The sequence below is a fragment of the Ailuropoda melanoleuca genome, chromosome 5 (assembly GCF_002007445.2).
Source record: "Ailuropoda melanoleuca isolate Jingjing chromosome 5, ASM200744v2, whole genome shotgun sequence".
NCBI lineage: Eukaryota > Metazoa > Chordata > Mammalia > Carnivora > Ursidae > Ailuropoda > Ailuropoda melanoleuca.
The window spans coordinates 78,552,506-78,579,537 of record NC_048222.1 but is presented as its reverse complement, the minus strand read 5'-3'; the positions used below and the strand labels follow the sequence as shown (position 1 = coordinate 78,579,537).

Sequence of the window (27,032 nt, the reverse complement as noted above, 5' to 3'; positions counted from 1 at the left end):
AGGGTTTACTGATCTCTGGTGTGTAACCTCTTTAGGTATGGGAGCACCTGTCAAATCAGCTGTCAAAAGCCACATACTTCAGAGGTAACGAGTCACCAAGGGCTCAGGCACTTGCAGAGGGTTCATGCAGGAGATGAAAACTGAGCTGGGCCCTGACTGAGGGAAGGGTCAAGGCATGCCAGGCAAGGGGGGACAGTGAGAAAAGGCCTTGAACCAGATAGGACTTTGTTATGGACTGTTTGTGTCCCCCCCCCAGATTCATATGTTGAAGCCCCAACCCTTAGTGTGATGGCATGTGGAGGTAGGACTTTTGCCAGATAATTAGGATTAGATGAGGTCATGAGGGTGGGGCCCTCATGATGGGATTAGTGTCCTTATCAGAAGAGACACCAGAGCTCTTGTTCTCTCTGCTGTGCAAAGACACGGTGAGAAGATGGCCATCTGAAAGCCAAGAAGAGAGTCCTCACCAGACAATGAATCTGCCAGCACCCTGGTCTTGGACTTCCTAGCCTCCACACTCAGTCTATGGTATTCTGTTATGGTAGCCTGAGCTGAGTAATATGGATATGGTCCCTCAAAACCCACCCACCTAATGGCATGGTAGCAGGACACTGGATTCTGAGCCCAGAGATGCCATGGAGGGTGTGGACATGGAGGCTGGACATAGGCCCCCAGGGACACTCCCCATTCATGTGCCCTCAGGGACATCCAATTTGTTCCTGAAAAACACCAGAAAGAAAAGTGCTCCAGCCCCTCAAGGAAAGAGTTTCCAGGGTGATTCCCTGGCCTAACTGCCCTCCGAGGGGTCTGCTCTCTTGGGGCCTCAGACCACACCTGCCAGGGCACCCATGTTATGGAGGCTGAATTTAGTGCTGACAGATAGACAGTTGCGTTGAGGGCCAAGAGGACTATAGGAGCACATCATGCCTATGCTGGAGGAAGAGAGAGGAGTTACATAGTCAGGCCAGGAATGGGCTAGATGGAGACCCAGCTCTGCTTGATTCACAGGATTCATGAGACCAGGGCTTGGTTTACCTTGGGTGGGGGTTCCTGGTAGGCTGTGGGCTCCAAGATTTTGGGAGGTCGGTAGCGAGCATTCCTCTCCTGCTCTATAGTGATGTCCTTCTCCATCTGATAAATGTCACTGCCAAGGAGTCAGGTCAGATAAAGAAAGAGGAACAAAGTTAAAGATGCTCCTGGGGCCTCTTTTCTGCACTCCTTCCTCTAAAGCCTGGAGAGGCCCAGAGAAGGACCATTGGGTCCCATTTCTGTCTCCTTGTAGAGTGGCCTGGGGAGACCCTTCTGAGAAGGCTGGAAGATGGACCCTGAGGCTGTTTTCCCAACAATGAAGTTGGGAGAATCACTGGAATGGATCCATGGTGGGAAAAAGTCTTCGGAGAGCCAGCCCCACAGGTCAGTGTAAGTGCGTCTCCTGCCCCCTCCCACGCATCTTGTCTTCCTGTGCCTGCTATTGGCACCAACCCCCTATGTAGATGTCTGATATCCAGCCAACTTCAAGACCAAGGCCTGTGTTCTACATCTCCTCCTCTTCATTAAACCACCCACCAACACATTCCTGGTGTGTACTAATGAGAAATGGCTGTGGATTCAACTTCTGGGTTAGGTATGTGCATGCTTCTTGCTCTTCTTACTCAATCCAGTGTTTCCCAACTTGGGAATCACAAACCCTAGAGGACTCTGGAATGATCACAGGGGGTCCCTGAATTCACATGTTCATATGTGTACCAAGCATTGTCTGTAGACCAAGTATTACGTGCTACCAAATATACAATATTTGTATTGTATTTTCAAGTGTACATGCATTATACTGTACATTATATAAAAAATTCATTATATAGCTTAATGGATTTTGCCAACCAATAAATTCTGAAAATGTAACTATTGTTACAGGAATTTTCAAAATTTGACATTAAAAGGGCTCTTCTTATGCCCACAAGATTAGGAAATACTCATCAAATCCTTTCTTAACTCTAATGGAGGACTGCCAGGCTGTAGCTTGAGGAGGGTATCCTGAGGTCCTTGGGGTCTTCAGATATCCTTCCAATTACACCAGAAAGTCTGCAACCATAGGGCCTGGTTGCTCTAATGGGGCATGCTTCTCAGCCCACAGAGAAGCACCTGTCACAACTCCCCATGGTTCCTAATCCCCCAGAATGAATTAAGATCCCCCTCTTACCTTCATCACCCCTGAACTTTTTTGGCCCTTTCAAATTACATCTTTCAAATACTTTTCCTGGAACTCTTTGGCTCCTCAAATTTCCCTTATGAAGGACCAAAAGATGAGACTAGAATTAATCAGGGGTGTCAACAAAGTGACAAACAGGAACACAGAGGTCTTTTAAGCTGGAGGCCTTGCAGACCATGTTGGAACCCATGGCCCCACAAGCAAACTCAGGAGTTATTCCCAATGCCCCAGCTTGGGCAGTCCCAGATTGCCCCTGGGGGTATCTCCCCACAAAGCAGTTGCCAGGGGCTCTTTTCTTTCTCTAAAAAATGCCAACATGTTGACTGCAGTGTAAAGTCAGTTGTTTTTAACATTAATTAAACACTAGATTCCCTAATGCAGGGGTCGGCAAACTATTGCCCACAGGCCAAATCTAGCCCTCTGCCTATTTTTATATGGTTCCAAACCAAGAATAATTTTTACAATTTTTTAACGACTGAAGAAAATAAAAAGAAGAAATTTCATGACATGTGAATATTATATAAAATTCAAGTTTCTGTTCCCCCACATAGTCTTAGTGAACCCCAGCTTCACACATTGAAGTATGTATTGTCTGTGGCTGCTTTTGAGCTATAAAGGCAGAGTTGAGTCATTTTAGCAGAGACCATATATGGCTTGCAAAGCTCAAAATATTTACTATCTGGCCCTTTATAGAAAAAGTTTGCTGATCCCTGCCCTAAAGGATGCAAAAAAAAAAAAAAAAAGTCAGACGACGCAAGGAGGAGCTGTTGGCACGCAAGCCACCAAGGAAACAGGGGGACCATCTAACATGTGCTCTGACAGCACCCTCCACTACGAGAGAATAATGGCTCTTGGGTGAAAGATCAGACCTCCAGGCTGCCAATGCTCTATTGAGAAGGGACAGGCGACCCCCGGGTCGCTATCTAAATGGTCAAAAATCAATCACTCCCTTCCCCCCTATCTGGGAGGAACAATCGAAGGCAGAGAGGCACAAGATCCTCTTGAGGGAATGCAGGTCCCATGCCCGAGCTGGGCCTCCTGTAAGGCACACCCCCAATCTCTGCAAAGAGCACAGGCACATCGAAATGAAAGTCTAAACCATCGACTGTCTGTGAGTTCCTATATGACAGTGAACTCGGTCAATCCCCTGTCCTCTGACCGAGCTGCTGAGCTTCTGTGACATGTGTGGCACCATGGTTCTGTTGGGAGGACCAGCCAATTCTGCTTGGACACATGGCTTCGTGCTGGTCAGAGGGGAGGTCCTGGTGCAAGTCCCAGCCCCACCCGTCACTGCCACAGCTCTGAGCCTGAATTCTCTCATCCCTAAGGTGGCCATGAGGATACCAACTGCATCTCCTTTAGGGAAGTACGTTTCTTGTAAGCCCCTAAAAGCAGCTGAAGAGGAGACTTGCTTTCTGAGGTCCCTGGGCCTGCAGCCCCCCATCCCTGCTCCATGGTCACCTGAGGTTGCACACGAGCTCAGTGAAGCGGGGCCGCTCACTGGGGTCGTAGTCCCAGCAGCGAGTCATGAGGGTGTAGAGGACAGGTGGGCAGAGGTCGGGCTTGGGCAGCCGGTCCCCCTTCTCGAGCACCCCAATGACGTCCTTGTTCTCCAGCCAGAAGAAGGGCTGTTTGCCAAAGCTCAGGATCTCCCACATGCAGACAGCTGAGGGCAGGAAGAGAGGACTCAGGACCCGTGCTGGGGAGGACACATGCCTGGAGAGGCCAGTCCACCCTCCTCAGGAAAAACCACGGCAGTCAGCACTTAGTCCCAGCCAGGGACCTCCCGAGTTCTCCAGCCTCCCCTTCTAGCATCCCTGGGGTCTTGCCCACTGTGGTGGTCCACCGAGGAGAGACCAATCACCTGCATCTGCAAGTGAACTAAGGCTCTCTTCCCTAGACCCCTTCCACATGGAGCCATTAGGTTTTGTGGGGTGAGGAGGAGGGGGGCAGTCAAAGGGCATGTTGTTGGGACCACCAGTGCCTTCCCTTAAGAGGGAGTGAAGACTCTATGGGAAAGCTGGGGTTTGAAGCCTCGCACCAGCACGTGCTGCCAACACAAGCCCCTGGCCTGCCTGAGCCTCAGTTTCCTTATCTGGAAAATGGGAATAATAATAGCGAGCTTTTATCGGGCCGGCTGTGGAGAACGGAGCAGGATAATCTGTGCGGCTGTGTGCCCTGGAAGGGCTGTCCGTCCATCTCCTGGTTTTGTTCTCACCTCTCCCTGTACCTCCTTCCCAGAACAAAACTCAGAGTTTTGACCCCCTCTAGGGAGGGGGTCCCCACATCAGTCCCTGGGATCGGTTAGTGGAGTCCATGCTCCCCTCAGGAGCCAATACTGCCCACGCAAGCCCTTAGCCCGTGTCACCCCCAACCCACCACCGGCCCCCACTTCTGGGACTTCTCAGTAGCTACAGCAAAACAGAACCCTTGCGACCCAGGGGTGGCGGTCCAGACCCCTGCCCCTGCTCTTAGCCTAGTCACGGAGGGGAAAATCAGAGCCCTTTCCCATGCTCTTCTGAAACTCCACTCACCAAACATCCAGACGTCACTGGCTGTGGTAAAGCGGCGGAAGTTGATGGACTCAGGGGACATCCACTTGATGGGGAGACGGGTCACAGAGGCTTTGGGTGGGCAAAGAGATTCACAGGGGTTATTTAGCAAAGAAAGATCCAGAATTATCCAGAATTACAGCCTGTTCTCCAGAGACTCTTGGCCTGGGCTTGACCAACTGCAGTCTTTTTTTCTTTCTTTAGTTTTTTTTTGGGGGGGGGGCTGCAGCGACCTCTCCAGGGAAAAGGCTGGGGCTGAACACCCCTCACCTTTGTAATACTCCTCATCCTCAATGTACCGGGAAAGGCCGAAGTCCCCCAGCTTCACACACTCAGTGGAGGCCACTAGGATGTTTCGGACGGCAATGTCCCTGGGAGAGAGATGTGAAGGTTCAGAATGTTTCATTCTGATAGACAGTGAACAGAGAGATAAGGGAGAAGCGTGCTGACCAGGGCCCCAGGAGGCTGGGCTGGCCTTCCAGGTCCCCCCCCACGCGAGGCCCTTGGCCACCTCGTTCCACCTCCCTGGGGAGGTTTATCTCCCATCCCCCTTCTCACACGGCTCCAGTGTGAAGCCTAGCTCAGGTTCCCAGGACTTGCTCTGCACACTTGCTCTGTGGGCTACACCCTCCCCTCTGCCAGGGATGCTGTCACCCTGCTGATTCTTCAAGAGAGAGCCCCAACCACTTTCCCTAGCACTCTTCTGCCCTGCTTCTGCAACTCCATCGGACCGTAGGCTTTTGTCATGGCTAAGAGCAACAGCTCACGGAAAACCTCCATGCAGCCCGAGGATAGTCAGGACCACCCAAATGCTTTACACACCCTGCCTTGTGACAGAGACCCTCAGAAGCCCCCCAACCCTGCCACAGAGGAGGGGACGGGGGGGGCGGGCACAGAGAGCCAAAGGAGCTGGCCCAGGAGGTTCCCTGGGTTGGGGATGGGGTCAGCCCAGGCAGCCTAGCTCCAGAGCTGAGCTCTCACCCCTCTCTGGGGAGCACTCACTGACTCCGTTTACCTCCTGTTCCTGGCATCCTTTCTAACCCCAGGTTCATCTGCTCGCTTCTCACAGGCAGGCTCCATTCCCTATCATCTGCCTTTATTACAGAAGAGCTGCCCTCAGAGCAGGACAACTTCACCCAAACAAACAAGGGAAACAGATCTATTATGCCACCACCCTCCCCTCATGACTATTTACATCTCAAATTTTACCCTCATGCTAGAAGGTAAGCTCCACAAGGAAAGGGAATTTGGGTCTGTTTTGACTACAACTTTCTTCCAGAGCCGAGGACAGTGCCTGGAAGCATGGGGTAGGAGCTCCAGATATGCTGAACGAGTGAATGGAACAAATGAACATTTACAACCCCACACATTGCTCTGCATCGTATCACCCACAAGGCCACATATCTCACGTCCAGGTGTTGGAGAATTCACCTGTTCACCTCACTATTCTGGGAGCATCCCCTCTGTCTCTTCCAGGGGATCACATCCCTTGTGGCTGGAACCTCCTTTCAGGGAACGGGAACAAAGCCAGGTGGAGAAGGGGCCCACTCCATAGCCAGAGGGAGGAGAGGACTTGGCAGCTCAGGGGTGCTGAGGACCAGTGGGGGGCCAGGTGCTTGGGCTGGGAAGGGCCCAGACTCCAGGATCTTCCAGGTGCTGCCCCAGTCCAGTCCCCCTGCCTGGGCCATGTGCCAAAAATGGGTGATGAGCCTGAGGATAGCAAGTTCTGTGCAAGTAGGGGAGCAATGTCCTAGACCCCACCGGGAAGCGGGCTAGGCTATGCTGAGCTACAGTCAGATGCCCAGCACTTTCGATTCACTCTTAATAATAGTGCTGCGAGGTATGTATGGCAATTCCAACTTTCAGATGAGGCAACGGGTTCCTAGCAGATGCTCGAGTTGTCACATGAGGCAGGACCAGCGTTGGCGTCTCAACACTCATCTACATGACCCCGAAGCCCCGCATTACCCCAACCTCTCCATGGTCAGATCGAGGAGCTCAGCTTCCTCCCCAGCCCCACCTGTGGACACAGTTGATGCTCTCCAGGTAGGCCATGGCCTTGCAAATCTGCAGCGAGTACAGGACGAGAGTGAGCACCTTCAAGGAGTTCTTGTTTCTCTCCAGGTAGTGGCCCAGCTGTAGGAAGGGGGAAGATGCCATCAGGACCCCGGCACAGTCTCTGAAGGCAGCTACCAAGCCCTTCCCTGGCAAACCCAGATTGGCAAGATGTTCCAGAAATTTCCTCTACACACGATCTCTGGGTTGTTTGGGCTAGATCCAGAGGGCAGGAAGCTGGGAGTTAAGAGCCCATGCTCTAAATGCATCCCACCCTGAGGCGTCGCTTGACCGTGGCCTAGCTGTCATCACAGGGTTCCACTTCTGCCATCCCCAGCTCACCTCACCGTAGGGATACAATTCCATGATGATCCAGGTGGGCTCCTCTTCAATGATGCCGATCAACTTCACGATATGCGGATGGTCGAGATTCTTCATGATCACTGAAATTGGGGGCAAGAGGGATGGGCCAGAGTGGCTCTAAGGTGCAATACGGGCAAACAGGCTGGACTCTCCCAACTGGGTGAAATGGGGAAGGAAATCCCTCCTGATGGAGGTCCCTGCACTGTTTGTACCCTCCCCATCCGAGGTTCCAGGCCCCTCTCCCATCTTTTTTTTTTTTTTTTTAAGATTTTATTTGTTTATTCGACAGAGAGATAGAGACAGCCAGTGAGAGAGGGAACACAAGCAGGGGGAGTGGGAGAGGAAGAAGCAGGCTCATAGCAGAAGAGCCCGATGTGGGGCTCGATCCCACAACGCCGGGATCACGCCCTGAGCCAAAGGCAGACGCTCAACCGCTGTGCCACCCAGGTGCCCCCCCTCTCCCATCTTGAAAGTCCGTGTGGTCCCAGGGGTCTTTTCCCACTCACGGGGGTTGTGTCATTTCCCAGGGGACACATACCGGCCTCACTCAGGAACTTCTCCTTGTTGTCCAGAGTGCAGTCCTTCTTGCATGTCTTTACGGCGACATTGATTTTCTCCCCTTTCTGCAATGGAAGTCTGTTCAGAGCCCCTTGGGCCAGCCCAGGGCTCAAAAGAAAGTGTCCCCTCTCCAGCATTGCCATGGTGGTCCCACAGGCTTGGTTTCTGCAAGGCACATTCCTCCCCTTCTTCTTCCCCCCACCTTTCCCCACTCCTCTCCGACTCCTGACTTCATTGCCTTTTTTTTTTTTTTAAAGATTCATTTATTTTAGAGCAAGAGAGAGCACAAGCAGGAGGGGCAGATGGAGAGGGAGAGAGAATCTCAGGCTGAGTACAGAGCCTGACGCAGGGCTTGATCCCATGACCCTGAGATCAGGACTTGAACTGAAACCAGGAGATGGACACTTAACCAACTGCACCACCCAGGTGCCTGCTGGCTTCATTGCTTCTTGATTAGGGTATGTCAGGACCGGAAAGGACCTTTGAGACTAAAGCCTCTGGCCATCCAGATCGGCACACTGAGGCTCAGGGCCTGTGCTCTGCCCATTGTTCATGGATGAGTGTGGAGTGCATGCAAAGCCAGTGTCCTTGTCTCTTTCTTTCTTTTTATTGTTGGCTTTTGCATTTTTGCTGCCTTTTCTTTGGCTCTACCCTTTCTGCAGGGTCCCGCCCCATTGGGGCCTCAAAACTAGCCCCTGCCTCTGATCCTACTCTTCCTCTTCCCAGAGCCACATTTTCTCGTACTTCCCCACGTTCTTGCCCGCCAAGATTCAGCCAACTGTTCCCCAGGTCCTGGCTCCATTTTACTCCCCAGGCTTGCTATCCTTCTGGGAAATGACTTTTGCTTCCAACACTCCCTGGGTATTTCATAAATACTGCAAAGGCCAAGTGGATGAAGAGCCACATATCATGGTAGCCTCTGCAACCCCAGAATATACAAACTCCCTTTCGTCCTAAGGGAAAGTAGGAGAGGAGTGTCCGCGAAGTCTGGAACTCACGTGATTTGTGTAGACACCTTCATAGACCTCCCCAAAAAAGCCTTCACCAAGAATCCGATTCAGGACCACATCTTCCCGTGTGATGCCATACTGTGGACCTGGGCAGATGGAAAGAGCAGATAGTCTCAGAACACAGAAAGCCCTGATGCCCCTGGGAATCTGAGTATTTGCAGGCCCCAATGCCAGGCTCTGCTCCCCTCCTGCCTAGGCATCACCACACCCCTCAATAACATCTTAGCTGAGATCCAGGAGTTGGCTTGGAAAAGGAGTTCTAGGAGGTTCCATCACCTCAGACCTGGGGAAAAAGGTCTGTCACCCTGTTCCCCCTGAAGGCTAGGTCTCATATCCACACTCTTAGGATCCCCACACACATCACAGGCACACAAAAAGTCAATAGTGTGGGGAAAAAAGAATGATTTCAGCTTTCAAATCAAAGGTGGTTCACTTAGGTTTGCCTCTGTCTGAGGCACACGTGGGAGAGGACGAAGGAAGGAAACAAAGTCCCCCTGAGGTGTCACAGGTGTCCCCACAATGTCACTTCATAGGGCTCTGTCTGTGGCCACTGTGGTGGGGCCAGAGATCTACCTCCGGGCCTTCGCAGGGTCTCATCGGGAATCTCAGCATAGATGTCTGATTCTGAAATGACAGAAAGAGAACATCCTATGGGTAAGATGCCCTCAGAGGGCACCACCGGAAAATGGGCATGGGGCTCCCACGTGCAGGCCCGCAAAACCAAGGCTGACATCCCGGGGGGGAGTGAGAGCCAGGCAAGAAGCGGGGTTCTCGACCCACGTTTTGGTGTGGCCACAGAGCCTATGGCACCTTGACTTGAATCCCTGCTCACTACTACTTGGTTGGGTCATTTAGGGGAAGTTAGTTAGTCTCCTTTAATCTCAGTTTTTCTTTTTGTGAAATGAATGTTTCTAGGTAGGGAATGTCATAAAGATCAAATAAAATAATACCTATTATATATTTAACATTGCTAGGGACTGAATGTTTGTATCTCCCCCAGTTCATATGTTGAAATCCTGACGCCCAGGGTGAAGCTATTTGGAGGTGGGGCCTTTGGGCGGGCGGGGCGGATTAGGTTCAGATGAGGTTAGGAGTATGGCGCCCCCAGGCGGTGGTGTCTGTTATGGCGGCCCAAGCTCGGACAAACATGGCGCCAAGTATCAACGGGTGAATGAATACATGTTAGCTATTCTGATTGATGACGCTTTACGCTGTCACTGAGAAGTCACAGGGGAAGTTTGTTTTTCTGTAACTTTGAGGGAATCCTTGACAATGGCATAAGAGCAGTCAGAAGAGAGGCTCTGGGCACAGGCAGAGGACTGCAGACAGGCAGGCTTACCTATGCTGCAGCTCTCTGAGAGGTGGGGTCGCTGCGCCTCCAGGTTGCTGCAGGAGGAGAGGAGAGGGCAGGAGCCTGGTGAATTCCGAGCCTCGCAATGCGGCCCCGGGGCAGCCTCGGCCCATCCTCTCTTCCCCACCCCTCCTAGGGGCCAGCTGCACTGTGCCCCCTGCCTGCCCGGAGGAACAGCCTGTCCCAATGACACCAGCCAGGGAGCATGGCCCATGCTGCCAGGGGACAGGAAAGAGGGCACAACAGCCATTTGCCCTCAGATGAGGCCAGATGGCATTAGGACACAGGACTACTCTTGCAGGAATTGACGGGGTGAAATTTACTAGTGAGAAATTGCCACTTATGAAATGCCAGGGTTCCTGTATTCTCCCCTGGGGCCTGGAAACCAGAAACCATGGCCGGGGGTGGGTGGGGGGGCTCCCTATTCGTTCTGCCTCCTCCCAGGAAGACACAGGCTGAGTGCAGGCCTTTTCCCCTGTCTTCCCTTTGTACTCACAGCACGGGGATCTGGGGCAGGCTGTTCCGCTTCTCACCATCTGGGGAGAGGGCAGAAAGAGGGGGAGCTGGAGCCAGGGACACAGGGGCCTAGATAGATGGCTGACCTCATTGCTCCTATGAGCCAACACAAGGGAGACCCCTTCCCACCATTCTGTATCCTCTGCAAGTCGGAGTGGAAGCTAGCCTGAATTAGAGTCCTCTCAGTAGAAGAAATTCTCAAGTTTCTTTCTGCCACCACCCACATGTTCCAACCCGGACCCCTGCTTCCTGATCCCATCCCCAAAAAGACCCATGTTCACAGGAGGGACCAGTCATGTTCTAGCTCTAGCTTTGCTCTTCCTGGGGCTACAAACACCTCAGCTCCAGAAGCCGGCCCCCAAGCAGCCTTTGGCCAGAGCCTGCAGCTAAGGACCCAGCATGGGTCCACAGGGGCCATCCAGAAGGGCTGGGCGAGCACCTCGTCCCGCTTCCAGAGCCTCTTCTTTCACATCTTGGTCAATGGTTTTGCTTCTCCCACTCTGCCTACAGGGGCTTGCGCCACATGTGCCCATTGGGCCAGTTTGCCTTTAAATGGAGACTCACCTTTCTTGGGATGAATGATAAGAGAGCCTTTGTGCTCCCCCTGAAGCCGGCAGTAACCGTCCACCAGGTCAGCCATGTTCTCGGCCTCTGCCAGAGAGGAGGTTTTGATGGACAAGGACTGCAGAGAAGAGACCAGCCAAGGATGAGACCTGAGAGCCTTGGCTAGCGTCTGCCCCACAGGACTGGAGAAGAAAGGAGCAGACAACGCCAGCCATCCCCTGCTTGGAATCCATCAGCACCTGTCCTGGGGCTCGGCTTCCATTCCCCACAGCCACCAGGGGGCGCACTCGTCATCCCTCCCCACTAGTTACCCTAAACCCTAGGAAGGCCAGATTCAGCTAGGACTTATTTTGGTCTCTGAATGCACATACACAATGCCTTGTACCTAGTAGGTGCTCCATAGGTAAGACCAGAAACAAGGAGAAGAGGGAGTGGGCAGGGGACAGACAGATGAAAGGGGAGATAGATAATCGGTTTGCAGTCTGAGTTCTCTCTGATTCTTCCACACACAAAAAGTCCGGGTCCCTGGAGGTCTTATTACTGAGTCATCATCCACTTGTTCAAAGTTAGACCTCTTGTTTGTACTTTGATTTCTGGTCACTTCACCCACCCTAAAAACTCCCCCAACTTATTTCTTGACATTTTTAAACAGCTTTGTGTCCTGATACATTTCCCTTATAATTTTATTGTCAACCTGCTACATTGTCTGAGAAATAGGTGCAGTTTTCTTAGCAAGATCCCAGAAGCCAGGCTGACTGACCTAAGCAAGAAATCCTGCCCTTCAGTGGATGCTTGTTTCAGAGCCCCCAGGTGCCCAGAGATGCTCACCTGGGGGGCACCTTCGATGCCCAACTGCAGTACCGCCTGGCCCTCCTCCAGGGGGAGGCACCTAATGGACTTGATCTGCTTGAATTCAGCTAGGCAGGTGGGCTGTAAGAAAGGAGGGCAACCTTCAGACCATCCCATTCCTGGGGTCGGGCCATGAAGATTGGTCAATATGGGGGGAGGGGTTGCAAGGAAGCACTGAGAGCCTCTCAGTGGGATGAAGAGAGAATCAAAGACAATGAAGACTGAAAGGATCATCTGGTCTAAGCTTTTCACTTTGCAGAAGAGAAGATGAGTCTAGAGAGCTGGGACTGGCTCAAGGTCTTATACGTGTTGGTGATAGAGCCAGGACTGGGCTCAGGTCTTTTGACTTCCAGGGGAATGATTGCCCCATTTTGCCATTGCAAGAGCAACTGTTTTATTTAAGCCAGAAGAGCACTGACAGTGCCCTTTTGTCTTCTCTTCCTTCCAAACCACCCTTGTTCTCCCCCCACACCAGGCTTTGGGCAGGGGATAGTCACAGGGAAGTAAAGAACCATCTGCCCCATGCTCCAAATACTCTCTCTAGGGCTACTCATATCAAGAGAGCCTCTCTGCTTTCAGCAAGGGGCAGGAACAACTGAAAAGCAGGACAAGGTAGGAGGCAGCAGAGAGGGGAAGACTGCCTAGCCTGGGGTTGGGTGCAGCCTGCCCCCGGTCTCCCTCTACCTTTGCATCTTGACTTGTCAGCTGGCGGATGCCCTTAGGGCCGATGACTAGGTCCACAGTAATGTTCCATCCTTGCTGGAATAAAAGGAGAGAAAGGACTGTTGCTTCAGTCCTTCTATTTCAGAAATTTGAAAAAAAGCTCTCTAAGTTAGACACAGGCCACTCTCTCCCGGGCCCTCCAGCTCCTTCAATCTTAAAACCCTGCCAGACAGATTACCCTCCTCCCAACATCCTGCCTACTCTGCCCACCTCCAAGATCTGGAGCCAAGATTTCAGTTCCCTTCCTCAGGCAAGTAGGTTAACGTTGGTTGCATTTGATGGTATGTTGGTGAGGCCCAGCTGCCCGAGGATCTCGGCTTATGTGGGCTGCTACAAGCAAGCACACCCCTTCTAGGCACCCCCATGTTGGCCTCATGGGCCCGTTCCCCGAGAGGCCTGGAATTCAGGTCAGGGAGGGAATAAAGAGGACGTGTCATTACAATGAGTTCACAGCGATAGGTCTCCTGGTCGATGTTGGCAAAGCCGGCGAGGGTGTTGAAGAACTTCAGGACGCACTCCTCCTCCCTGAGCGAGGCGTACTGCTGGAACGTCTGCTGGATCATCTTCCGGAACTGCTTGGGCTGGGGGGGGGATGGTCAGCGATGAGCAGACCCTGCCCCTCCAAGCTCTCATTCCTTCCCTGATCTCACCAAAGGCCTCTCTGCTGCCGGAGGTTGGTCCTCAGGTCTTTGCCACGAGAGCAGCAGCAATCTATTATCTAAAGCACACACCTGCTTTCTCAAGGGAGGCTCACCATAGCCCTGGCAGGGAAGCATGGAAAGTAGCATCCCCAGGCCACAAAGCTATTTGACCTCTGAGGTGGAAATGCAGCCAGGTTTCCTAATTGCCAGCCACAGAAAGGGCCCACTGGATGTTTTCAGTGGTCCTATGCCTAGATGGCCCCAAACAGCACAGATTCTCTGGTTTTCCCGAGTACCCCAGCCCAATGCCATTAGCTCCAGTCCTGGAGGCCAACAGAAAGGGGGCATCTCTGGGCCCCCTGCCCAGTGGTTTCCTCACCTTTAAGTTCTCCTGCATCTGCTTTGGGAAAAACAGGTCCAGCCCCACTTCCTTCCTGAAAGAAGGGGGGGAAAAGTGACATTTGACTCCCCCTCATCCCTAACCTAGGACTTCAGACCAATCAGGAAGTGGCAAGATGGCTCAAGGACCAGGGGGATAGGTCCTGCCTGGCTCTGGTCTGGGGATGAACAAGGTGGGGAGTGAGTTAGGAAAAGCAGGGCAGCAAGGAAGGAAGGCAAGAGAGGCAAGGGGCACCATCAGAACTTACTCCAGGAGCTCAAAGTTGGACTTTTTGTCAAGTGCATTGTGGGGCATGTCCTTGAAGAACCGCCTGGAGAGAGAGAAGTTATGGACAGGTTGACGGTTGGAGAACAAGGCCATTAGACTGGGCTCACCCAATGCCACACGTTGTTCTAGAGGCTCCCTTTCCCCTGCCAAATGTGGTAACCAATGGAAAGGAGAACATTACGAGAATAAAAAGATACTGATATTTACAAAACCATGACGAAAAGGAAAACCCACAAATTTCATTGCTAAGAAGGACTCCAGCCCTCTGCTTTGGGAGGCCCAGCTCTGGGACTGCCCAGGTTGGGGACAGAGGAGGAAGATGGCAGTTCTATCTGTGGCCTCTAAAAAGAAATGACCCAAGGCAGCCAACACTGACTGTTGGAAGGCCTAGCATTCAGTGGCTCGTGTATATGGTCCAGTTCAGTGGTTCTCAACCCATGGCAATTTTACACCTCCCTCTCCAGTGTGGAAACATTTGACAATGTCTGGAAATCTTTGGTTGTCACATCTGGTTAGCAGGAGGGTGGTCCTACCAGCATCTAGTGTGTAGAAGCCAGGGATGCTGTTAAATATCGTACAATTCAGAGGATGGCCCCCCAACCAAAGAATTATCCAGCCCTCAATATCCCTATTCTTGAGATGGAGAAACTCTGTGAGCTTGATCCAAGGAGAGAACTCAGGAATTTGGGAAGAATGCTCTTCCTTGACCCACTTCTCTGTACCAGGTGTCTGACAGAGCGGGAGAGCGGATCCTGGAGGAGCAGGCCAGCTGATTAAGGCAGGCCTGCACTCTGGAAACCAAACAGGTCATTAGGGATGATATTCGCTTGTAGGATATGAGGAGCTTATCCAGGATTCTCCCCTGGATGGACGGTCATTCTCCTCCTACTTGTGCCTGAAAGTGCTTACAGTTAAGATCCCAAATTTCCACACAGCCCATCATGGCAGCTTTAGAAAGTTCTCTCAGCCATTGTTACCCGCTTGCCCCCCACATTCACAGAAAACCTCAGAGCATGCCTGTGGAGTGTTGATTACAGGCAACATGGCCTCCAGCCGTTCCCGCTGCCTTGAGGGAGCTGCAAAATGTACTCCTAGGTAACTGAACAAATTGGCCTGCTGTATGCACTTACTGAATTCTAACAGGATAAATGTTGGCAAATGCCCATCAGAGAAGAGGATTTTAGATCTTTCAGGGTTATCCATTCATTCAAATGCATACTGCACTCTCATTCTGTGCCAGGCAAATGAGATGCCAATGCCGACTTCGAGGATCTGATAGGATCTGATAGGATTTCACAATTTAGTGCACGGGAGCCAATCAGAGCAAAGCATAAGTACAGCAGATCCACGCAGGGTGGGGGAGGGGGCGGTGCGCATGAGGAAGGGAAGCCTTCAAGATGCTAAGACACTGGAACTGACTCAGTGGGAAGAAACCCCATACTGCTTGTGATGGACACGTCACAGGCATGCTCTCAGATTTTTCTATGAGTGTAGAGGGCGAGCAGACAACGCTGGCTCAGAAAACTTTCTAAAGCTGCAGGATAAAATGAGTTTACCAGGTTGAAAAGGGAACGAGAAGAGTACGCCACACAGCGGGGTCTGCTTCCCAGCCCCCGGTTGACAGCAGTCTCTTAATGTGACTTCAAGATTATGGCAATCGAATGAATGAATGAGCTTTGAGACTACGGATGGATGAAAGAGTTCCAAGGATGGGGATATTTAAATAAACCTTAGTAAAAAAAAAAATGGGGCTGGCTAAATGGAAGGGGAAACAAATTTTCTAATGAACACTGAGGAATTAAAGTACACGAAATAATAGCAATGTTAGAGTGATGGAGGTGGTGGTATATGAAAAGTAGAAAAGGAAGTTCGGGGCACCTGGGTGGTGCAGACAGTTGAGCATCTGGCTCAGGTTGTGATCTCAGGGTCGTGGGATTGAGCCCTCTGTCGGGTTCCACACTCAGTATGGAGTCTGCTTAAAAATTGTCTCTCCAGGAGCTTGGGTGGCTCAGTCGGTTAAGCACCTGCCTTCAGCTCCCAGGGTCCTGGGATCAAGTCCTGCATCAGGCTCCCTGCTCTGTGGACAGTCTGCTTCTCCCTCTCCCTCTGCCTGCTGCTCCCCCCTGCTTGTGTTCTCTCTCCCTCACACTCTCTGCCAAATATATAAATAAACTTAAAAAAAATTCTCTCTCCCTCTCCCTCTTCTCTCTCTCTCTCTGGAATAAATAAATAAATCTTTAAAAAAAAGGGTGAGGGGAAGTTCAGGGAGCACACCTAGGTCATTTCCATCTCCTGCAATCCAGCCCACTCCCTCTATCATCAGTTGCCCTTGAAGATCAGTTACAGTGTTACTTTTCATAAAGGTACCCAATCCCTCAATGTGTCATGATCTGTGTGTTTCTACTGTTTGGAGCAGTGGAAGATCTTTGGGATGTCTGGGAGAACCAGTCACCGCCACTTATCGGATGTACCAGTTTCCCCAGAGACTGGGCTTCACAGTCTTCTGTGCTGAGTCCCATCTCAGCTGCTATCAGTGGCCACCTGATGATCCCCAACCTTCCTCAATGCCTTCACCGAATGAGGCTGCACCCGCTAGGAGAAGCCCCATGGGATCTGGCTGGCTGGTTCTGTGACGCCTATGTCTGCCATTCTGACTGGCTAACACTAGGTGGAAAGCAAGGCACGGGCAAGCACAGGCCCATGACTGATGCCCAGGTAAGACCGGCAGAAGGTAAGGAAGCATCTATGCAAAATCCAGTTGACTGTGTTTTTCTTCAAAAAAGCAACAGAAACATTAACTCATTGCCAACATTTATAAATTAACCATGAGACAAAATGTCTTTTGAAGTAAGCTGAGTATTCTTTCTCTAATCTTTACTTATTATCAGTTACTACTCAATTACTCTTGGGGTACACATTCACTCTGAGTTTTTAGGTCACACTGTTCTGGGGCTCTGCTGGGAGTGGGCAGTGGTCCTGGGTGTCTCAGGTGAAGGGGAGACTACTTGGTTCCTCACCCTGGGGAGGTAGCATGTGGTTCATGAATTTCACATTTTAATTTAGAGGGGGACGTATAGATAAAATATTCGGCATTTACAGAGCACTTGCAAGCAATCAATAAAAAATTAATTAGGTATGATCCCAACTATATGACGTTCTGAAAATCAAGGCAAAATACAGTGATAGTAAAAATGTGAGTGGTTGCCAGGAGTTGGGAGTGGGAGGGATGAAGAGGTGGAGGCCAGAGGGTTTTAGAGGAGTGAAGCCACTCCATATGGCACTGTAATGGGGGATACAGGACAACATATCCTTCTCAAAATCCATACAATGCACATCAAGAATGAACCCCAATGAAAACTATGGACTTTGGGTAATAATCATGTGTCAATGTACATTCATCGACTGTAACAAATGTACCACGCTGGTGGGGGATGCTGGTAGTGGGGAGACCATGCATGTGTAGGGGCAGGAGGCGTATGGGCAAGTTCTATACCCTCCTCTCAGCTTCGCTTCGGATTTAAAACTGTTCTAAAAAAATGTCTATTAAAAATAAATAATAAACAAGGGTAAAGAGAAAAAAGTTATACAAACAATAAATAATCACTGAATATTCTGTCCCTATCGTTGTAAGTACTTTGAATACATTAACTCATTAATTCCTTACAACAATTCTGTAGGGTCACTACTGTTATCATCATTCCCGTTTTACAGATGAAGGAATGGATGGATAAAACAGGTGGGGAAACTGAACGGTCTGCTCTGGTCAAGAAAATGCTAGGCACAGCTTTAACCACACCACCCTCCTCTGCCCCGAATGCTTCGACAGCCAAGAATAAGGCCTATTTCTTAGACTATCACTCAGTCTTCCAAGGTTGGGTCCAACTGACCTCCCCTGCTCATCTCCCACTACCTTCTGGTCTGTTCTTTTCTTTTCACTGATCCCTTAGCCTGGAATGCACTCTCTCCACCCCCAATTCCCCCCATTGTCTCCGGATGGGATTTATCCTTCCTGGGAAGTTCAGATCCCCTCTTCCTGATCCCTCAGGCAGAATTAAGGGCTTCTATATATGTGTATGTTTGGCACCTGTTTTATTTTGCCTTGTATTATAAGCAACTGTGGACACACCTGTCACCTCCCAGACCAGACCCGGAAGTTTGAGGGCATCTCTGCATGACTTGCTAATTCTATACATATTTATCGATGCCTACTACAGCTGGAGACAGCAGTGAACAACACAGATGGAAACCCAACATTTGAATATCTCCCAGGACCTTGCCTAGTGCTCAAAGAAACATTTACTGAATGGCAGATAGATGGAAGAAGCAGGCAGTCTGGAGGCAAGGGCTGTGGCAGCCAAAGGAAGCAGGGGACCAGAAATGGGGCTGGCCCTTCTATTCCAAGGACCAGATGGCAAGCACCTTACGCTCTGTCAGCCACCATTTGTCACCCTCCCTTCATGTACCCACTCTTGTTTCCCACCCTGGAGGCAAGTCCAAGCTGGCCAAGAACTCCAGTCCCTGGAGGGTCCTTGAAGCCACATACCTGAGCTCCAGACAGCCTAGTTGCAGGGCCATGCCCTCACTGACCTTGCTGGCATAGCGTTGCATGTAGTCATTCCGTAGCTGGTGAGGAGAAAGGCCAAGGTTGAGAGTCACGCCCTCTTTCCCCATTTCCCTGAACAGAGGCCCCAGGAGATGGTGGCAACTTTGAATATAATCCTGCAGCCCCAAGATGTCTCTCTCTCATACACCCCACCATGCACAAACGTGTAGCCAAAAAAGAGCAGAGGGGGAGACCCACCCTCTGCTCTGCCTCCCTCCAGAGTCTTCTAGAATCATGCCTCCAGAGGCCAAGGCCTTCAGATTTTTGGAAGTGCTTCCAGACACATTCTCTCATGGCTTTTTGAGGCTGGAGTGCAGATTCTCCTCTCCACTCTTCACTTGAGAGATAAAGAAACTGGGATTTGGGGATGAGCCAATCATTTATTCAAAGTCTTGTTGGTAAGTAGTGACAGATGTCATCCACTCTACAGTCAGAGTTTGGCTTTAGGTACAGCAAACCAGGAGGGAGATGCAGGTGGGAGCAGGGACCAGACAATCAACAGTGGCAGCAGGCTCACATGTCCTCAGTCCTCACTGTGCCCCGTCCTGTGCTAGGCACACTACCTGCATTATTACAGCCAGTGATGTGTTACAGCAGCTTCAAACAGCTCATAAAAGCCAGGTATTAAATCTTCTGAAGTTTTTCAAGTTGTATGATATCATACTGGTAACTCGAAAAATGCCATGGTGGGGAAATATTTACACCATGGAAACTGGCCCATGCTATAAACCAGAGATTCTTTTCTTCAGAGAGCCGGTTTGCCAGCATCCTGCTAATGATATCATTTGGTCCTCACAACAACCCTATAAAGTAAATATTATTATCATCTCTATCTTTAAGAAAAGGAAAGAACTTCAGGTAGGTAAGTTAAGACAGGGAGGAATCCTGGGCAAGTAGGTGGCAGAGTGGGCTAGAAGCCAGGCATGTGAGAGTCTGTGTGCTAAGACTACCAATTCTCTTTGGACCTGCTTTGTCTGCTCACCACCAGGTCTCCTGGGCAGTAAATAGTGACCAGCAAAGTACAAAAGGAGCTGTGCATATGGGGCGGGGTGAGCCAGCATTCAGTGAACCACGAGAGAACCAGGGTTGGAAACTCTGACTAGGGACCGAGGCATCTAGGTCTCCATGAGAAGTTTCCTAGCCTGGGACCTCCCAAATCTGGGCTTTGTCTTTCTATCTCCCCAGGTGAGGATGAGTAATAGGACCCTGGGGACAGGAAGATAAAATACTTCTACCTGTTGGTAAAAATAAAGTAGCGTTGTCCTGTCTTCTTTTAGGCTTTCCATGAAGTCCTCTGGCAAGTAGCGGATTTGAAGGTCATACCTGGGACAGGAAGTTCAGACTCTCTGGTTGACACAGGGAAGCTGGTCATGTACGGGTCTGCCCATGAGGCCAATGGCCACCCATTCAGGACTTGCTTCTTCTTTCCCTCCTCTGTTGTCAGGTGGAGGACCGTGGAGGCCAGCAGGTGGTAGTCAATACCAGTCCTGACTCTCCAACTCTTCCCCCTCATGGCAATTGTTTTCCTTAGGTTTGCAGATCAGTGCCTGACCTGGTTCTCCATCTTCCCTGCCCCATTGTTCCTCCTTCTCCATAATACCAAAAGCACCCTGCCTGGGGATGTTCCTGATATCTGTCCTGGGAGGGGGATGTGCTGTGAGCCCATGTTAGGCCTTGGCCAATACATGCATTGGACACTGCAAGAGGACTAGGCCTAAAATGGCACTCAGATTTTCTAGAAGATTCTCAGAGGTTAGGAAGTGATCCAAGGAAGGACTTCCCAGGGCCTTCCCACTCCACACTCATCTCCCCCAGTTCAAGAGCCCAGGGCTCTTCTCCTACCTCCACTCAGCTTCCACGTGCAGACACTCGTACTTGTCCTGCACCTCCCCCACCGTCATCTGTGGGTGCAGCCAGTGGATCTCATCTGACTTCATGTGCTTCAGCCTTAGCCCATAGCACTCAGCCAGCTGGATGTTGGGCCCGATCCGTCCACTCATCAGGATGGAGGCAATGACATCCTGGGGAGGAGAATAGAGAGCCAGGATTCAGGGATGTCCCCTTCTAGATTCCCACGGTCCTCATGTGGCCCCCAGAAGTATGATTCTCTAGGGTGGGGTTCCATCTTAACTTCTCATTTATCTCTGGTTCTCTAGCACTTAGTGCTAGGCTCAGTGCACAGTGGTCTCTATCTGATGAATGGATAGTTTGGTAAAAGACAGAGAAACCAAGAGGAGAGAGTAGGAGCAAAGGAGAAAATGCAGCAGAGGCAAAGAGCACAGATTCTGTGCTTCTGTAGCCCACCCCAACCAAGCCAATGAATAATTTCTGAGCATCCGCCATGTAAAAGCACCGTCTGAATGCCTTCCAATTTAGCCAGCATTGCTGAGGGTCTGTAGTAGGCATTCCAGGCACCTCACATACATTACCATTTCATGGAATCCGTACAACACAGGAAGGCAGTGTTACATCCCCATTTGGCTGATGACCAAACTGATGTGCATTACACAGCTCATGGAATTAAGCCGGGGTTTTGAACCCAGAGCCAGTGGACTCTGAGGATTTCTACTAGGCCAAGCTGCTTCACGGGGTGCTGGGGCTGGGCAAGGCAGAAGGATGAGACTCACATTAATGGATTAAGTGGCCCACTTTCCACATAAGAAGCATGGCCACAGGAAACAGAGTGTTGACAAGAAATTAGGAACCCTCCTATTCCTGCTTTCTTCTTGATCAGAAATCAGCCTGCTCATGGCCTGATGCTATCATTTCCTGGCCTCGAGCCAGACCTGGATCAAGAAGAGGCCCACTGGGCAGCTGCCTGGAAGCCCATCTATGAGGTCCCACCTAGTTCTGAAATCACGTTAGTTTCAGTTTAGTTCAGGTCTTTCATACGGTTGCACATGTGATTGGTAAATTGAGCCCACTCCCAATGGAGCATCAAAGGCAAAATTTTAAAACTCTTATTTTCACTAATAAAATGTTAAACTCATATTTAAATAGTACTGTTTTAAAGAAATGCCAAATTATTGGTCTGCCTGGGCATCCACATGCATTGGTCCAGCTCTGCCTCCTGCCAGCCCTCTTCAACTCTATGCCGTGGTAAAGCTAAAAGATCCCTTCCCCATTAGGGAGGCAAATGCCTATCAGAGTGAGCAGTCAGCTCTTGCTATATGAGATAGATAGGGAAACTGAGGCACAGAAAGCACATGTTAATAGCTGTAACAAATCAGTGCAGGAATCAGAACTGTGGTCTTGGGATGGGGAAGAAGGCTAGGATCAATGGGACCTACAGCAAGAGGGACACAGATAAGAGGCAGAGCTCACGACTGTGAAGTTGACCATTTTGTCATTATTTCCACCCATTTCTCCTGCCAATGACCCTCTTTATTGCTCTGTCCACTCATATCATTATATTATGAATCCCCCATGTCACTCCTGAGCCTCACCTGGAGTCCCAGCTTCTGGTGTTTTTAAATGTAGAGGCTTCCTTGCCCCAAATGAAACTTACTGGCCTATGTCTAATTTCTCCAGGACTGGAACCCCTGTAATTACTGGAAATTTCAAACATGTATGAAGTACAGTGAAGTCAAAAGAATAGTATAATAAACCCCTATATACACATCACCCAGCTTCAAGAATTACCAACACTCAAACATTCTTGCTTCATCCATTCCGCCACTGACTCCCCCCCCCATCGCCACCCAACTATTACCACTTTTTACAGTTCTTTTAAGGTAAAATTTATAGACATTAAAATGCACACATTTTAGCTATACAGTTTGTGTGTAATCCACATGACAATAATTAAGATACAGAACTTTTCAAGACACTCAGAAAGTTCCCTCATATCCCTTCTCAGTCAACCCTCACTCACGGTCATGCCCACCCTAATTCTAGACAACCAATTTTCCCTCTCATTTTTGCTTAGTTTCACCTGTTCTAGAACTTGATATAGATGGAAACATTTAATATATATAATTCATTCCCCTGTTTCTAGATATCTGGGCTATTTCTTATTTTTTGCTACTGTGAATAAAAGTACTATGACCATTATTGTACAGACCTTTTTGTGTACATATGTTGCCATTTCCTTTGGACAAATATCTAGGAGTGGTAATTACTGTGTCAAAGGTAGATGTATGTTTAACTTTCTAAGAAGCTGTAAGATCATTCTGTTTTATATTTCCATTGTTATATATGAGATATCCATTACACTACATCCTCACCAACATTCGGTGTTAGAAGTCTTTCTAATATTAGTCATTTTGATGGTTATGTATAGTATCTCATTGTGTTTTTAATTTGCATCTCCCTGATGACTAATGATATTGAGCATGTTTTCATCAGGCCATTCATGTATCTTCCTTTGTGAAGTATTTGTTCCCATCATTTGCCCATTTTTCTGTGCTGTCTTTCTATTATTGAGTTATAGGTGATCCTTATAGATTCTAGATAGAAGTACTTTGTATGTGTTTTATAAATACTTCCTCCAGGTCTGTACTGTGCCTATTATTAATTTCCTTGTCAATTTCTTTTGGTAAAGTCTTATCAAAAATTTTTTTTATGGTCAGAGCTTTCTGCATACTATCTAAGAAATCTTTGCCTGCCTCCAAATCATGAAGATATTCTCTTATTTTCTTTTATAAACTTTATAGTTTTCACTTTTCCTTTTAGGTCTGTGATCCATCTTGAATTGATTTTTGTGTATGGTGTGAGGTAGGGGTCAAAATTTACTTTTTTCTCTTAAAGGTCTATGGTTGTTCAGCAGTGGTTGTTGACTTTCATTTTCCAGTTGAATTGTCTTGCTGCCTTTGTCAAAATCAATTGGCCATATAAGTTTAGATTTATTTCTGGACTTTCACTCCTGATCTATTGATCTTTGTTTTTACTCTGTCAGTTCCACACTGTCTGCATTACTGTAGCTTTAGAGGAGATCTTAAAGTCAAATAGCATAAACCTTTTACCATCTCCTCTCCAAGATTATTGTGCTATTCTCGGTCTCTGCATTTCCATATACATTTTTGAATCAGCTTGTCACTTTCTATTTAAAATGCCTGCTGAATCATGATTGAGATTGTGTTAAATCTATAGCTTAGTGAGGGAGAATTGACATCTTAACAGCGTGGAGTCTTCCAATCTGCAAACATGGCAATATCTCTCCACTTAATTTTACTCTTCTTTACTTTTTCTCCTTAGTATTTTGTTCTTTTCAGTGTATAGTTTTGCAGGTCTTTTGTTAAATTTATTCCTAAATAGTTTATGTATTTTGATACTTCTGAAAATTAAAAAAAAAATTAAAATTAATTTTCTATTTCAGGGTTCACTCCTTTGGTGGCTCCCTCTTCTCCAGGATTTTCCTAAATCTTCTGGCTTCTCTGTCAGCCCTAAATTCTATCCTCCGATGTCTCAAGCCAGTAAGGGGCCACTGTCTGCCCTTCCCATCCCTCCCGGATTGGAAAGTGCCCTCAGGCAAAAAGCCAGAAATTTGCAAATCTTATTCCTTGCAGTTCTGCTCTAAAGAGCAGGTTTCCCTCCAGTCTGCTAGTTACGGTCACTCTCCAGGTACAGTCACTCTCCAGGGCTTTCAAGACCATTTCCTTGTTATTTTGTTCAGATTTTATCATTGTCATCTGCAGGAAGATCAGTCTAGCCAAGTGATTCCACTATTTTTGTTATCTCCATACAAAATAGTGAATAAATGAATAACATAAACTAAATGAACAAAAATAATAAATGAATAAATCTGTAGTTTCTGCAAATGGAAGAGGGTTAGGAGGCAGACAGCTGCCTTTAGAGCTCCATTAGACATTCTGGTGCTTTTGTAAAAACAAAGAAAGCTTTGAAAAGAAAAACAAAACCCTGATGTCCTTTTCTACCTTTTTGTCTCTTACTTTTTCCTCCCCTTGGAGCACACGGTAGGACCAACGCCAAAGTCGAGAGGTAGAGGGGTTGGCAGTGGCTGCAAAGCCAAGAACAGAGCAAAGGAGGAGGTGGGGCCAGGGGCAGAGATGCTGGAGTGGTGAAGATAATATTTATCTACAGGGGGCTTCAGCAAAAGAGTAAATATATTAAAGATGATGGGAAATGGGCTTCTTAATGATGGAGAAAGTACTCAAAATATGGAGAGGAGAAGGCTTGAGTGTACCCTTAGGTGAGGGATTGGAACTGAAAGAATTGGTGAGAACTCATGGTTTTAGAGGGCGGGAGAGAGAGCCTGGGAGCACAAGTACACCCAGGAGTGGGAGCATGTACCATTGAGAGTCTTATGTGTACTGAAAGAGCTTGAGGTCAATGACACCCAGATGGTCATTTGCATACCAAACCTTGAGTCTTAGTTTCCAAATACCCTTCTCCACTAAAAGGACCGGGGTGGGGGGGGGGGTTGCTCCTGGGTGGCTCAGTCGGTTAATCTGACTCTGGATCTTGGCTCAGGTCATGATCTCAGGGTCGTGAGATAGAGCCAAGTGTCGGACTCTGCACTCAGAGGGAAGTGTGCCCCTTCCCTCTCTGTTTTTTTTCCCTCTCTCTCTCAAATAAATAAATAAATCTTTAAAAAGAGAGAGAGAGAATGAATCCAGAGATCCTTGGAGAAATGGCTGATTCCGGGGCTGGGGCAAAGAAAGTACAAGATAAGCCTGGAATATCTTTTTGTCCTAGAAAAAAGGGAAGTGTTTAGAGGGTGTTGGGATATGTAACAGGGAAACAGTATTAGCTTAAAGGGGCTGGCACAGGACAGATCTGGGACATCTAAGTATAAAAATTTCTAATGATAGGAATACATAGAAGACAAACTGAAGTTTGCTGGAGGGGAGGGGTGCAGGGGGATGGGTAACTGGGTGATGGACATTAAGGAGGGCACGTGATGTAATGAGCGCTGGGTGTTATATAAGACTGATCACTGAATCACTGTACTCTACCTCTGAAACTAATAATACACTACATGTTAATTAATTGAATTTAAATAACAGTAAAAAAATAGAAATAAAAACTAAAAACAAAAATATATAATATAATCATAGGAATGGATTACATTCCACTGAATAAAACAGAATCTGAGACAGACAGATAAATAAATAAATGGGGCAGAAGGGAATATGCTTCATTACAGTAGAATGCCACCTAGTAAATGTAGTAGAAGAAAGGATGGAAACAGGAAATCACCATTTGGCAATAAACTCAGTGTTGGTTGGTTCAGGCATGATTCATCAACGGATGACAGAGCTGGAGGGTAGAGGTCTGATGATGAATAGGATATTGACATAGTCTCAGTGTATCTTCCCTCAGATTCTAGTCACACACACACACACACACACACACACACACACATATATATACCTGGCAGACACAAATGATCAGGTTATCAAGGTTAACATCATCGGTCGTAGAACATGTAAACAAATCATGCCTCCCACCTTTATGTACCGAGAAGAGTGCAGCATCATTTCTGAGATTCCTGCCAAGAGTTCATGGCCAGGTCTAGTTATACGACCCAGGGTGAGGGGTCTTCCCAGAGACCTATAGAATAAAAGGCCTGTATTCTTTTTTTTTTTTTTTTTTGGTAACGGTTACCTATTTTTTTTAATTGAAGTGTAATTAACATAACATCATATTAGTTTCAGGCATATAACATGATTCAATATTTGTTCACACTGTGAAATGATCACCACAATAAGTTTAGTTACCATCCAACACCACACATCATTACAAATTTTTTTTTCTTGTGATGAGAACTTTCAAGATTTAATCTCTTAGCAACTTTCAAATATACAACACTGTATTATGGACTATAGTCACCATGCTGTACCTTACATCCTATGACTTATTTATTTTATAGCTGGAAGTTTGTACCTTTTGACCCCCTTCACCCATTTTGCCCACTCCCCACCACATCTCCCCTCTGGCAGCCATCAATCTGTTCTCTGTATCTATAAGGTTGGCTTTTTGGTTTGTTTTGATTTGTTAGATTTGTTAGATTCTACATATGAGTGAAACCATACAGTATTTGTCTTTCTTGAACTTATTTCACTCAGCATAATACATTCTAGTTCCATCCATGTCATTGCAAATGTCAAGGTTCCATTTTTTTACGGCTGAGTAATATTCCATTGTGTATATACACCACCTCTTCTTTATCCCTTCATCTATGGATGGACACTTGGGTTGCTTCCATATCTTGACTATTATAAATAATGCTGCCATGAACACGGGGATGAATACATCTTTTCGAATTCGTGTTTTCATTTTCTCCTGATAAATACTCAGAAGTGGAATTGCTGGATCATAGGGCGGTTCTATTTTTAACTTTTTGAGGAAGCTCCATACTGTTTTTTCCAGAATGGCCACACCAGTTTGCATTCCCTCCGACAGTGCGGGG

General features: G+C 48.4%; 1 protein-coding gene across 9 annotated transcripts in view; it reads right to left on the bottom strand.

Annotated features, from left to right (window-relative positions):
• PTK2B (protein tyrosine kinase 2 beta) overlaps nucleotides 1-27,032 on the bottom strand; it is a 121,799-nt gene that overhangs the window by 11,833 nt on the left and 82,934 nt on the right. For 5 of the 9 annotated variants that reach the window (XM_019794326.2, XM_011218670.3, XM_019794328.2 and 2 more), the window contains 20 exons: nucleotides 20,501-20,679; nucleotides 19,894-19,981; nucleotides 18,599-18,678; nucleotides 14,036-14,098; nucleotides 13,768-13,822; nucleotides 13,188-13,328; nucleotides 12,709-12,783; nucleotides 12,004-12,105; nucleotides 11,176-11,293; nucleotides 10,592-10,631; nucleotides 10,084-10,130; nucleotides 9,318-9,368; nucleotides 8,733-8,830; nucleotides 7,715-7,799; nucleotides 7,156-7,256; nucleotides 6,779-6,894; nucleotides 5,029-5,129; nucleotides 4,741-4,830; nucleotides 3,668-3,872; nucleotides 1,036-1,144 (listed from right to left, as the gene is read on the bottom strand). In XM_019794326.2, the coding sequence (XP_019649885.1) occupies nucleotides 1,036-1,144; nucleotides 3,668-3,872; nucleotides 4,741-4,830; nucleotides 5,029-5,129; nucleotides 6,779-6,894; nucleotides 7,156-7,256; nucleotides 7,715-7,799; nucleotides 8,733-8,830; nucleotides 9,318-9,368; nucleotides 10,084-10,130; nucleotides 10,592-10,631; nucleotides 11,176-11,293; nucleotides 12,004-12,105; nucleotides 12,709-12,783; nucleotides 13,188-13,328; nucleotides 13,768-13,822; nucleotides 14,036-14,098; nucleotides 18,599-18,678; nucleotides 19,894-19,981; nucleotides 20,501-20,679 (1,944 nt within the window). Of the gene's footprint in view, nucleotides 1-1,035; nucleotides 1,145-3,667; nucleotides 3,873-4,740; nucleotides 4,831-5,028; nucleotides 5,130-6,778; nucleotides 6,895-7,155; nucleotides 7,257-7,714; nucleotides 7,800-8,732; nucleotides 8,831-9,317; nucleotides 9,369-10,083; nucleotides 10,131-10,591; nucleotides 10,632-11,175; nucleotides 11,294-12,003; nucleotides 12,106-12,708; nucleotides 12,784-13,187; nucleotides 13,329-13,767; nucleotides 13,823-14,035; nucleotides 14,099-18,598; nucleotides 18,679-19,893; nucleotides 20,005-20,500; nucleotides 20,680-27,032 lie in introns of those variants that run through there. The other 4 variants (XM_034661326.1, XM_019794327.2, XM_034661325.1 and 1 more) reach the window with 4 other exon arrangements.